The sequence below is a fragment of the Thunnus albacares genome, chromosome 3, assembly GCF_914725855.1.
Source record: "Thunnus albacares chromosome 3, fThuAlb1.1, whole genome shotgun sequence".
Taxonomy (NCBI): domain Eukaryota; kingdom Metazoa; phylum Chordata; class Actinopteri; order Scombriformes; family Scombridae; genus Thunnus; species Thunnus albacares.
The window spans coordinates 1,694,792-1,707,366 of NC_058108.1; the positions used below are offsets into that span (position 1 = coordinate 1,694,792).

At 39.5% G+C, this 12,575-nt stretch overlaps 1 protein-coding gene across 3 annotated transcripts in view; it reads left to right on the forward strand.

Moving 5' to 3' along the window:
- Positions 1-12,173, forward strand: part of palm3 (paralemmin 3) — a 34,135-nt gene extending 21,962 nt beyond the window's left edge. For 2 of the 3 annotated variants that reach the window (XM_044345709.1, XM_044345708.1), the window contains exons 2-8: positions 36-88; positions 611-691; positions 6,516-6,643; positions 7,328-7,400; positions 8,570-8,600; positions 9,421-9,474; positions 10,170-12,173. In XM_044345709.1, the coding sequence (XP_044201644.1) occupies positions 44-88; positions 611-691; positions 6,516-6,643; positions 7,328-7,400; positions 8,570-8,600; positions 9,421-9,474; positions 10,170-11,161 (1,404 nt within the window). In that variant the 5' untranslated portion in view covers positions 36-43 and the 3' untranslated portion in view covers positions 11,162-12,173. Of the gene's footprint in view, positions 1-35; positions 89-610; positions 692-4,778; positions 5,769-6,515; positions 6,644-7,327; positions 7,401-8,569; positions 8,601-9,420; positions 9,475-10,169 lie in introns of those variants that run through there. The other variant, XM_044345710.1, reaches the window with a different exon arrangement.
- Positions 12,174-12,575: the final 402 nt, after the last annotated feature.

Genomic DNA, 12,575 nt, shown 5'->3' on the forward strand with positions numbered 1-12,575 from the left:
TATTTAACCTTCGACCCTGTCTCGTTGTGTCACAGGTGCCAGGATGGATGAGGCGGAGAAGTACAAACAGCGACTGGAGGCCATTGCTGTGAGTCCACACACACACACACACACACATACATTTATCTGTGTATACAGAGAAAGAGAGGGTAAAGAGACTTAGCTTTGCTCTCTGAGCTGCTTGTAACTCCTAAATAATTAAGTGTGCAGTGTGGTGAGCCAGGGTGTCCCTGGTCCCATGAAAACAACACTTGAGTTGTCATGGGGACAATTTCTCTGAGCGTTATGGGATATAGACTATACCTGATGTCTGTGGTGATGGTGTCCTTGTGGCAGATGGTTGACCAGGTGTCCCTGTTTTACTTTCCCAGTGATGTTTAATTCACTTCTGTCTCTTCCTTTTCTTTGTTTCTGTTTAATAATTTACGTCAGCTTGTTTGCAACGTATGTCTGGATGTTGATCTGACTTTCCCTGTCCATATTTCTTTTTTAGTTGAATAAAATCTAACTCTCTTTTTACTCTCACTCCCTCTCTGGCAAACTCTCAATATGCAGACATTCATTCTCTGTCTTTGGTTTCTCTTCTTCATCCCTACTTGTCCTCTTTCAGGAGAAGCGTCGGCTGCAGGAGGAACAGGACAAAGCCAGAAGAGAGATGGAGGATGAGAAACTGAGACTACAACAGCTCAAGGTCTGACACACATATCAAGATGATCTAACCTGTCTCATTAATTCACACACACACACACACACACACACACACACACACACACACACACACACATATATATTGTACACACATGCAGCCTTAATTTCACTCAGCTAAAATTCCAGCTTGTTAACAAGCAGATAGCCTCTAAATGTATTTCCTTTTCCCACATACATACACACAGAAATGAAATGTACAACCTTCCACATTTCCTGGTTTTTGCAGGTCTCTCGCAAGGTTAGAGGCAAGCCTTCCTTTGCTGAAATCAGTTTTTATACGAGTGTTTACACACTCTGCAAGTCACAGAGCTGCTCTATTGTTTTCACATCATTTCCAGACTGGCGTTCCCACTTCCTACTCCACTGTGTTACGCTGGCCCCAGGCACATTCCTCAAATTGTGTGTAATCTGTGCAGCATGTGTTTGTGTGCATGCAGGTATGCATGTGTGCGCTGGTGTGGTCATGCAAGTGAAGTGTTTTGGATGTGCTCAACATATATGAGTATGTGGACAACACCTGCTTTGAGAGAATTTCTTCAAATTTGTGCACAAATGTCCACTTGGACTCAAAGATGAACTGATTTTGGTGGTCAAAGGTCGAGGACATTGTGACCTCATGTCCGTCCCGTTCTCGTGAAGGCGATATCTCAGAAACGCCCAGAGGGAATTTCATTACAGGTCACCGTGTCCTCACAAAACACATTTGGCCATAACTCAAGAATTCAAACTCTAATTATGACAAAGTTTCACGCAAATGTCTTAACAGCATAAATTGATTAAGTGATAACATTTTATATCCAAAAGGTCAAAGGTCAACTTCAGTGTGACATCATGTTCTTCTGGCCACTATTCAATGCCATAACTCAGGAACAGAAGGGGAGATCGGGACCATATTTCACATTTGGTCAGATGCTGAATTGGTGACACTCATCTTGGGTGGAAGATGTGTGTGCAGCATAAATGTTTTAGAATTTGTATCTTCTTTGCATTTTGTTTTCTAAGGTACTTGTGTGAGTCCAACCTCTTCATTTCTTCTTCTCCTGTTCCTCTGCTAGTCCACCACAAGCTCGTTAGTTTTGCTGATATTGAGCTTCAGGTGATTATCGTTGCACCATGTGATGAAGCTCTCTATCAGTCCTCTGTACTCCTCCTGTAAAAATAGTCTGTAAGTGTAGACAGCATGTTTCACACTGGAAATGATTCACTGGAATCATACAAGTCAATATAGTGATGACTTTCATTTCACCAAAAAATACACTTAATACCTTTTTATTAAATTCCTTCAAAGTCGTCACTACAAATACTTTGAGTCTGGACAGACATGATTATAAACTGCAACTTGACTGGTTGACAGAGGCATACAACCGTAAGGCACTATTTGTAGCTGATGATTATTCCAATACTTGCCCTCTTACAGGAGGTGATATTCTCATGGCTTTCAGTACATTCATTAGCTTTGACATTGACTCTAACCCCAGTGTAGATATAAGGATGTGATAGGAGGGAGCAGCAGCTTGTATGCTGTTCCTGACCTGCAGGAAAGTATAGCAACGGTTGTGTCGAGCCAGCCAAAAGGCACAGGGAAGGGAACAGAGCAGGGCTTGTTCTTCGCTGCAGGAGAAAACACAGAGATGGTTTTGTGACGCTTATATTTAAGTAGGTAGCTACTGACTAACAGTTGCCAGATTTTGGAAACATGGGGCCATATAGGCTAGAGGGGGAGTGTGGGTTTTCAGATGCTTTCACCTCAGCAGCAGAGTGAAAAGACATCATCTGGCTTTACACAGTTTGGAGTATGGCTGCTGTGAGAGCTAGTAGTAGATTTTAGAGCATATAACCACATAATTACAATTAAAAATGATGATCCTGGTTATTTTACTAGATGAAATGTAATACTTGAAAGTTCCCAGCAGATTGACTCTTTATTCGTACTTGTCAGGGTCAGACGAGTGCTCCTTGAGCTGGTTAAGGATTCATTGTAGACTCAAGGGCACTTTAGCAGCACAGATGAATGCTGGAAAAAGATTCTTGAACCAAGGTCAGTTGATTGTAATATGGCTGTCACATTTACTAAGTCACCCTGCAGCCATTGATATTAGTCCTGATGTACGGTGGAAAACACAGCTGTTTTTTTTTGTTTGTTTGTTTGTGTAAATAAAACATTAATCTGCCTCTTGACAGTTGCATGCTTCCAATTATCTCAGTGAGGTGTATAATATCTACATTGTGCAATCATTTGAAGAGTTTCCATTCATTTCTACTTCTACATCTATGCTCTTTTAAAAAGAGGAATTTTGTTTTTCTGAAGATGTTCTGCAACAAATAGCAATGGAAATACATATGTGGAGTAAATAATGGTAGGCTTGACTGATAAGCCTGACAAATGGCACTAAACCACTATTATCATTGTCAACAATGTTTTGTTTATTTATGACAGTCACTACCGTAAAGTATGTAAGGGAGGTGCCAAAAAGAAAGTCGGGCAAGTGCACTGAATGTATGAACCTGTGACTGGAGTTACTAGTAGCTACAAAGACTGAACACTCACTAGTTCATCTTATATAAACTAGAGCACAGTTAATTATAATCATAACATCATTTTCATGTCACTTTCATCATTTGGGTTTATCATCAAGTTTGTGAAATATGTCCAACTGTAGTTGACCTGGAAGTAAAAACATTCTAACATTTCTTTGGATATGGATTTTGTTGACTGATGTACTCACTTTAGTCCAGCTAATGTAAACACAACATTGCCAAAGTTTGCATAAAAACACATTAATGTCCTGGAAACAGCTGTGAATGCTTTGGAAAGGTGGAGATACTGTATGTACTGTAACTCATCAAATATAAACTAAAAAACACAACCCACATTATTAGTTAGAAAATCACACGGGGCTAGCGCTTATTAGTGGGGGTGTAATGAATCCATTATATTTTAAGATGACATTAAGTATATAGACGCCTGTTTAGTTTGAGAAGGACTGTCTGGCTTTCAATAGAAACTCCCACAATTGATAGACTTGTGATGGATGTGTCTCTCATTGTCACACAAACACAGACAAACAGCATTTAAAGGGTCTGAAGAAGGATGATGACAAAACAGTGACAACTAGATGTTATTTAATTGAATCTTAGACTTAAAGAGATGCCGTGTTGCTGTTGTCAGGCGTTTATAACAGTCTAGAAGATGACATAAAGAGAGAAGTCAGCTCTACAAACTACAGAGAACTGAGCTCTTGTTTTAGTAAAACTTGAAAGTACTTTGTTTGCTGTACTGTTAGGAGGCATGGTAAGTAGCCTCAGGCAGCTTTCTTTCGCTGGGTCATGTCTATTTACTAGCGCATGCTAGGAATAAGACAAGAAGTACACACATGCTGTATTTCATGCTTGCTTTCCCTCTGTTTGATAGCTGAGATGAAGACTGGTTACACTGACTCATAGGTGTTTCTCTCTCTTTCTGTCTTCTCTTCTCTTTCTCTCTGTCACTTTTTTTTTCCCTTCTCACCTTCACAATCTTCAAATAACCACATTTCACTTTATTCTCCCCGTGTCAGTTTCTCACTCTGGCCAGCATGTCACTGCTCCATACATCTTTCTCCTCCTCCTCCTCCTCTCTCCAGTCTTCACTCTTTTGCTTTGGCTTTGTATAAAATCACTCCCTTGCTTACTCATTTCCCTAAATAATCACTTGTTTACTCTATGGTGAGCAGCACATTAAGATTTCCAACACTTTTGAATCATCACGTTTGAATCATCGTTTTGCATTGCAACCGATAAGTTGCAGTGTATCTAACTTGTCTTCCATCTATGCAACACACATTTCACTGTGGGACTGTGACTTATTGACACAGTGGCTGTTTCCAGAATCACGCCATATTTACTCGCATGGCAAGGCAAATGTATTTATATAGCACATTTCATACCAGAGGCAACCCACAGTGCTTCACAGAGTACACAGACAAAAGCACAACAAAACTAATGATAAAAACACACAGAATAAAAACAAACAACAACAAAAATATACAAACACCTAAATTTAATTTTAAAAAAATCACTTTATAGAAGCAGGCAAATCATAAGGACAGTAATAAAAAGCGCAAGTTGCACCTATATAAAATTGTAGATCTGGCCACAAAAAATACAGAGCATTACACAATTTAATTAAAAGCAATGGCAGACAGGTAAGTCTTTAGTTTGGATTTGAAAGTAGAAGTTAAAGGCCACTTCACCATGTTTTGACTCTTGGAACAACCAGTAATCCAGAACCAGCTGACCTGAGAGCTCTGCAGGGTTTGTACTGGGTCAGGAGATCTGATATGTATCTAGGACTTCAACTGTTCGGTGATTTATGAACAAACAATAATATTTAAAGTCGATTGTCTGAGAAACTGGAGTTATATGCTGAGAAAGTACTTTATTGAAAGCACTTTATTTACCCTCCAGCGTTTTATTTGAGTGTCTGCATTCTGAGTGTTTAAATGTGCCCTCAAAAAACGTCTGAGCCAGGCCAGGCTGTGCCCAAAATCAGTCCCTTGTTCACACCGTAGTTTACACAATAGTAAGCAGTAAATTGTAATTTCGGACACTTAATCATCATCATTTTGAGGAGTCATCGGCTGTAGAGTCACCAACAATAATTTTCACATAGAAGGCAGCACATTGCATTGTGGTATTGTTAGCAGAAAGTAATGTCCATGCCAGGGACACTACTGTTTTCATTCTATTGTGAACTTTTTGAAAGTAGTCAGCACTTTTTGAGGGCGCTATATAGTGGATGAATGTAAGCACTAATTCAGACACTCAAAATGGCACTGTATAGTAAACAGGGAGTGATTCTGGACGCAGCCTCTTGCTCTCATCATCATACTGCTGCCGGCAGCAGTTAGTTTCAGTTGAACATTCTGTTGCCGGGGGCAACCACAGCTCAGCTCAACAACAGTTGGTGTTAAACTGAGATTGTTAGCTAGCTAGATAACTGTTACAGCTAACTGTGACCAAGCAAATATTGAAAAGGATCTTTTGTCTACTCTCAAAAGACCTTCTGTGGACCGTTATCTGTAGGTACTCGTTTATTAGAACTATTTTCTGACTCTTGTAAGTGTATGTAGATTTTAAGGAAGTGTTTAAGTGTCAACCAGGCTTGACATTGTTGCTAGCTATCTGTCCATTGCTAATTAGTTAGCGTTATACTTTCTAGGTTACTGTTGATTTGCTGTTGGGCTACTGTTGATGGTTTGTAACTTTTCTTCTCTTGTTTATTTGATTAATAGGTAACTAATACTTTTCATTAAAGGACATGTAACAGTTAACTCATTTGACAGTTAGCATTAGCCTATGTTTTTGTTATTCCAGTTGCTAATTAGATGTTACAAATTTGGTTTATCTTTTGTTTATTGTGTTGTTGTTTTTCATGATTTGTAATTAAACATATGATTCAGATCATTTAACTTGCAAATACAGGTTTCACCCTCGAAAATCTAATACTGGTCAAGCTCCATTTGTAATCCCTAATTGCATTATTTTGCAAAAATTGTATGTATAATTTATATTGATAATATATTTATATAAAATCAGTTTTTAAAAGAAAGTCTATCACAATGACTAAGCACTTGCAGCTTAATAAAAGCTGAGATATTAGAGGGATAGCTACCATGACACTGTATATCAATTTACAGTATATACCATCATATTTCAATTGAAATTATCTTGGAATTACTAATTAATAACACAACATAATCTACATAAAATACTACTGAAAGTTGACTCACTCTCTCCCTCCTCTCTCTCTCTCCCTCTCTCTCCAGAGAAAGTCTCTGAGGGACCAGTGGTTAATGGAAGGAGCTCCTTTGTCCCCAACCTCCCTGGACGCCCAGAGCCCTCGCTCCCCTCTGTGGGGCTCCCAGGCCCAGGAGATCGAAAAGCGCATTGACAAGTACAGCGACAGTGTGTGTGTGTGTGTGTGTGTGTGTGTGTGCGCAACTTGGAGCTAGGAGACCAGGAGACAGTTAGCAGAGCAGACAGAGCATGAGAGAACTGTCACATTTTTGTTGTATTTGTATAGTTGAAACTTCATGTATAATTGATAGTTGCAGCGTTCCCTTTTCTATTTTTGTTTTCTTGTCATTTCTGCTGTTGTCGTACATTATGTATGCTTTGGCAAAGTTGAGATTTAATTCTGCCAGCACTGAACTGGGAGAGTGAGAGCGTAATCTAGCCTGCACACTTGCCAGACAGGACTAGACTTTTCCTTATTGTAGTGGACAATGTTGTCAAGTCCCTGAAGATTTCACTCCTATATCCCAATCTCATTATTGCAAAGGTCCACGGCTCTGCCTTGCTTTCCAACAAGACTCCTCACACACACTGTACATGTCCTCTAGGGGGATTTAAACACACTGTCTTAGCATAGACATGTGCCTACAGTAGGGTCACTTAGACTGGGATCATAAATAAATCATATCTGGGATCACGTTTGAATGTGTGTACATCATAATATTTAAAAGCATCATAAACTAATAGTGTATTGTTGATATAAATTTGATGTGTTTGTTGTGTGTGTGTGTGTGTGTGTGTGTGTGTGTGTGTGTGTGTCTGCACAACTGTGTTACTGTCTCAGGTTGCAGGCAGAGAGTCAGCAGCTGGCAGAGGAGGAAGAGAAGCTGAAGGAGCAGATGGAGGATGGCCAAACGGTGAGGAACTTGTTCACACACACACACACATGCTAACACTCACCCGCTCACTCTGTGGACACAAAGGAGGGGTTGGAATATGTGTCGAACAAGTTTGCTCCATCATCTTCCATTAGGCGGAAATTTTCCCACAACTTCTGTCTGTGGCTTTTTGCCATAGATAATGTATTTCCTCTCTTAATGTACCTTTTGATGTAGCACCTCTTGTTCAAAAGCAGGAACTTTATGAATGTAAGCTGCCCTGATAGATAAACAATTCAGCACTTGATCCACTCTAGAATTGTTTCACCTCAAGCCAAGCACAAGTTTTGGCTTTATAGTATAACACAAGAGTTGTCACTGCTTCACGTTCTTTTTAGTAAGGTAGTTATCATGTGTTCATCTTAACCTTGGCTTTTTAAGTTCAGCTAAAATCAGCTGGATTCCATTTTTAATAGCTGTTACAGCTGATTAGCCATGCTGGCTGTGATAGATCAGACATTTAATGTATGACTACCCTCGATTTGGATCTACAGCACATCCAACAGGCCCTGCCAGAAAATCTCTGGTTCAGTGGTCAGACTGAGAGTGACTGACAGCTAATATCTGGCAGCTCAAACAAGCACATGAAGAAGATTTCTTTATCAATTTTAGTTTGCTTAATGCTGTCTTATGAGCCTAGGAATGTGATAATATGTTGAGGTTCTTGAAAGTGGGCTTTTATTTGTAACAAATGTACAAACACACATACATAGGATAACTGTCCAATACAGTACATTTATCTATGCAGCACGGGGCCATCTCGTTTCTCAGTAGGACTAACAGACTGTGATGTTGTTTTATGATGACATTTTGTAGTTCTCTGACAGTCTCAGCTTGAAATATTAGACAGCAGTAAGTTTGAAGTATGTTAGACAGCATCACTTTATAAAGTGTAGATTTTGTGTGTATAGGTAAATGCAAAAATATGAATCCAAAATTAGATGTTGAAAGGATATTTGGAAATATGTTGTTTAGCCTACATAGCAGTAAACAACGGTATTTATGTGGCTTAAAAAAAATAAATGTTAATTAAGTAGGTATAAATAAAGGTAATTCAACTTTTTTTTCATATTCCCTTCAAAATACACCATTTTCATTATTCCAATTACCATATATTTTATTCCATCTCTTTCCCTTTCACCCAACAGGAGTCAGTGAAAGTGTCAGAGGCCGGAGTAGGTAAGTGTGATCAGATAAATGCTTTAGTACAGATAAATGTGAAGATTACAGTGGACATCTTTAGAAAACTGCATTTAAATTGGCTTCTCACCAGACAAAGTGATGAATTGATGCAGATTTCACCCTGTCGAGGGGTCAATATGAGCATTTTAAAGTCCTTTGACAAGCTCTTAACATCCACAGTATATAACAAAGTGCAGAGCAAAGCTTTGCTGGCATCCATCTGTCTGCCTTTTTCAATGCTCACACTGTTCAACCCTCAGACACCTTATCATTATAAAACCACCCTACGCAGACACGCTGCTTTTCTGGCTGCCACCACCTGTAGGCCAAAGCTACACTTCTAATGCTACTCTTAGTTAATTACATCAGCACATATTAATTTGATCTAATTTGTTTAATGTTTCGACTCCTTCCCAGTTTTTTGATCTTTGTGTGTAATGAAAAGAAGGACGGTCTTCTGCCAGATTTTGTTGTTATTTGTGTTGAGTGACACTAAAATTTCCCTCGGGGGATAAATTAATCTATCTAGCTATCTATCATTAATATAATGACAAGAAAAGTTATCCAAACAAGCACAGATGTATTGATGATGCCACATTATAAATCTCTCTGCAGTTTGGACCTCAGCTGGTAAGCTAGTAAGAGGTGCATCTTAGTTTGATTGAGTATTTTAATTTAAAGGCACAGATTGCAAAATTTGTCATTTGAGTGTCGTTTTCTAAAAACGACGTCCTTCTTCACGTAGTAATTCATGTATTCTGTACTGCATACTGTTACCTGCTAACACTGCAATAAATACAAATCTTTTCCTTCTCAGAAATAGTCCAAGATGCTGTTTTGCAGAATGGAGAAAACAATACAACAGGATTAAGTGGGTATAGAGTTAACTCGTTTGTTATAAAATGCACACAGACATGCATTAAAACATTGACATAAATCTCATGTGCAGAGGGCACAAATCCTTCACACATTAAATCACATGTAAAGGCTCATTGATGTCAACGTCTTTCTGTACATCAACCCTTTAAAGACCATGAAATCCCCTATAGATTCACTCCTCAGTATACATTGTCTATAGGAAATTTGCATTCTAAAGAAAGGAGTGGCACAGGCATAGCTATAGTTCACAAAACGTTCATACATGCTGTGATGAATATTTACATATGTTGAATATGGTTTTGCATATATATTTATGCTAATAGGGGCTAAAGTGCGTAACTTGCATTTTTAAAGGGCAGTAGGTACGTGGACATGTCAGCTGCACATGAGAAAGTTCTGAAAATGAAAGTGACCCATCCGTTTGTATTTAAATCATCCAGGGTCTATAACTTTCTTGCCCAGACTGCAGAATCTAAATCTGCATGTAATGCACACATTAATGCAACTCACTTCTTTCTCATGACTTGGCCTTACAGTGTTCAGTATATTTTACTTTGGCTTATTGATTGCAAATTTACTCAACATCATAGAGATGCATGAACAGCACTAGCTTTTCTTATTAATCCACTTTCACAGATCATTGACTCAATTAATAAGGGTGATATTAATTTAATGTTTTATCTTCAGAAACAACTGAAGAAGAAGTAAAGACAAACCAAACCCCACTACTTGAAGAGGCAGCAGCTGTGCTAACCAATGGCAGAGGAGACACAGAGGCAAACATAAATCATGATACTGCAGAGCAGATAACTCAGTCCGCCACCAACGGGCCACTCGGAGAAAGTGAGAGTGTCATTAGCATGAAGTTGGAACCTGTGTTGAACCAGGCTGTCCCTGAAGCAGAACTTGGTCAGGTTCCAAATTTCATTGACATTCACGAGGAGGAAGAAGGGACACTGGTAATGAGAGCAGAACGTGTGATCATCACAGATGAAGGGGATGATGTACCTGAGGATCTTACACCCCAGGAAGATCAGCAGAAGACTATGCAGCCAGAGGAAACCCCTCTTCCAAATGCAGAAGCAGCCACAGAGGGAGGGGAAGCTGTGGAGGAGGTGATAAAAACAGAAGCAGATCCAGAAACTTTCACAGAATCAGAAAAGGGAACCTCTCCAGAGGCACAACCAACAACTGGAGATGCAGACGTGGAGAACGGAGACGGTGAGACAAAAGCTGAAGCAGAGGACAACCAATTAGAAGTTCCAGCCTCTGTGCAGCTGCAGTCCCCAGCCAATGCTCTAGAGGGCACTACAGTGGCTTTAGTGCCAGTCTATTCTGAGGCGCAACCCTGCACTCTTACCCTGGAGCAAGGGGCAAAGGCTGAAGCTACAACAACACTGGAGGGAGCTGAGGCAGCTTTAGTCCAAGACCCTGTCCAAGACCCTGCAACCATGCCTGGTCAGTTCCAGGAGGTTCCCCTGGCCGATCCCCAGGAGATGCAGAGGACAGAGCCAGAGCCGGGGGAGCAGGAACCCCTTCTGTCCCAGGCCAAAGCCCCCAACACTCAGGCAGAGCCGGCAGCAGCCAGCACAGAGACACACAGCCCAACCAGGGCTAACCAGGGAGAGGAGAATGAAGCACCCAAACGCAAAACCTGCCAGTGCTGCTCTGTCATGTAAATGCCCGCTTTGTAAACTCATTTCCTCTCTCCCTCTTCAGTCTGCCAGTTTCCCTCAGTCTGTCTTTCTGCTGTAAAATTCATAACACACTCCTTCCCTTGTCCCTTTATTTTGTGCACCCATCCTTTTTCAAATCAGTACGCCCACAAGCTACTTCCCTTTCCTCTCTTTTTACTCTCTGCCCTCATTCCTTGTAGTCATCTTGAAACTCTCTCGTCCCATTCTTAAGCTTGGGTTCTCCAAAGAGGAAGTGAGTTCTCTCCAACATGAAGACAGAGGAAGTATGGACTGGACTTGTCAGTATTTAAGTGCCTTTTGGAGCTCACTACCCATGACTGCACTTTTTAAATTTTCTTCACACAGTGTGGACCAAAACACATGGAGGTGTTTTTTTTTACACAGTTTGAGTTTGATTTAATGTTCCCGGTTCACAGACAAGCCAGCCAAACTACACAGGATCACAAAAATCCACATTTTAGTTGCAGTCAAGCGGAAAACAGACTGAAGATGTTTTATTGTAAGCTGTTGTATCTACATGTATAATTCATTGGCTAGTTTTCATAATGTAAATATGAGAGTAAACTGGAAAAGATGTGGAGAGGTTCAGAGAGGATATTATTCTAATTTAATGACTTTAAAGTTGAATTATTTTATTGATTTTGGTCTTTTATTAGTGATAATTTTTAATCCAAGTATAGGGCCAGAACATTTTTATTCACTCTGCAATACAGATTACACATACTTAGTAGTATGAGATAGTCTCATTTATAAATGACATGAATTGTTTTAAAAGAGAGATTATTTTAAAATACCTGGAAGTGAATGAATGAAATGAATTTTGTATTTTTACCAGATTGCCTTTGAAGAAAGGCTTCAGAGCTCCTGACACAGCTCTGTGCATAGATGTATATACTGCATGCAGAAAGCATGTGGAATTGAGATTGTCTGAAATGTCAGTTTTGAAATGATTAATGAATGGTTTAATGATTAAACTGACATTTGTGATACATTACTTGATGTACTTGACGTTTATCCAGCATTTGTCCCAAACACTACATTGCCTCACGCAAAAACAAACACACAAGATAATTTTTAACCATTTCTTTCACAATGTCATTTCTCTCTTATTCTAGTAGCACCAGATCCTAACTGAAGATTTATCTTGTGTAATTACTTTAAATATAATGCACCTGTAACTCTCATTGGTTTAAATGGAAATTATCAGCAAGACCATAGTTCCTCCGATTTACAGAGTATATAATAATAATAATAATAATAATAATAATAATAATAATAATAATAATCCATGTATTCCTGATCTACGGGGGATCCTTTAAGACGCACTATGAGGAAACAGAGCAGTGTTACAATGTAAGCTGAAGATTCGATGAATGAGATGACGTGGCGCCCAGTT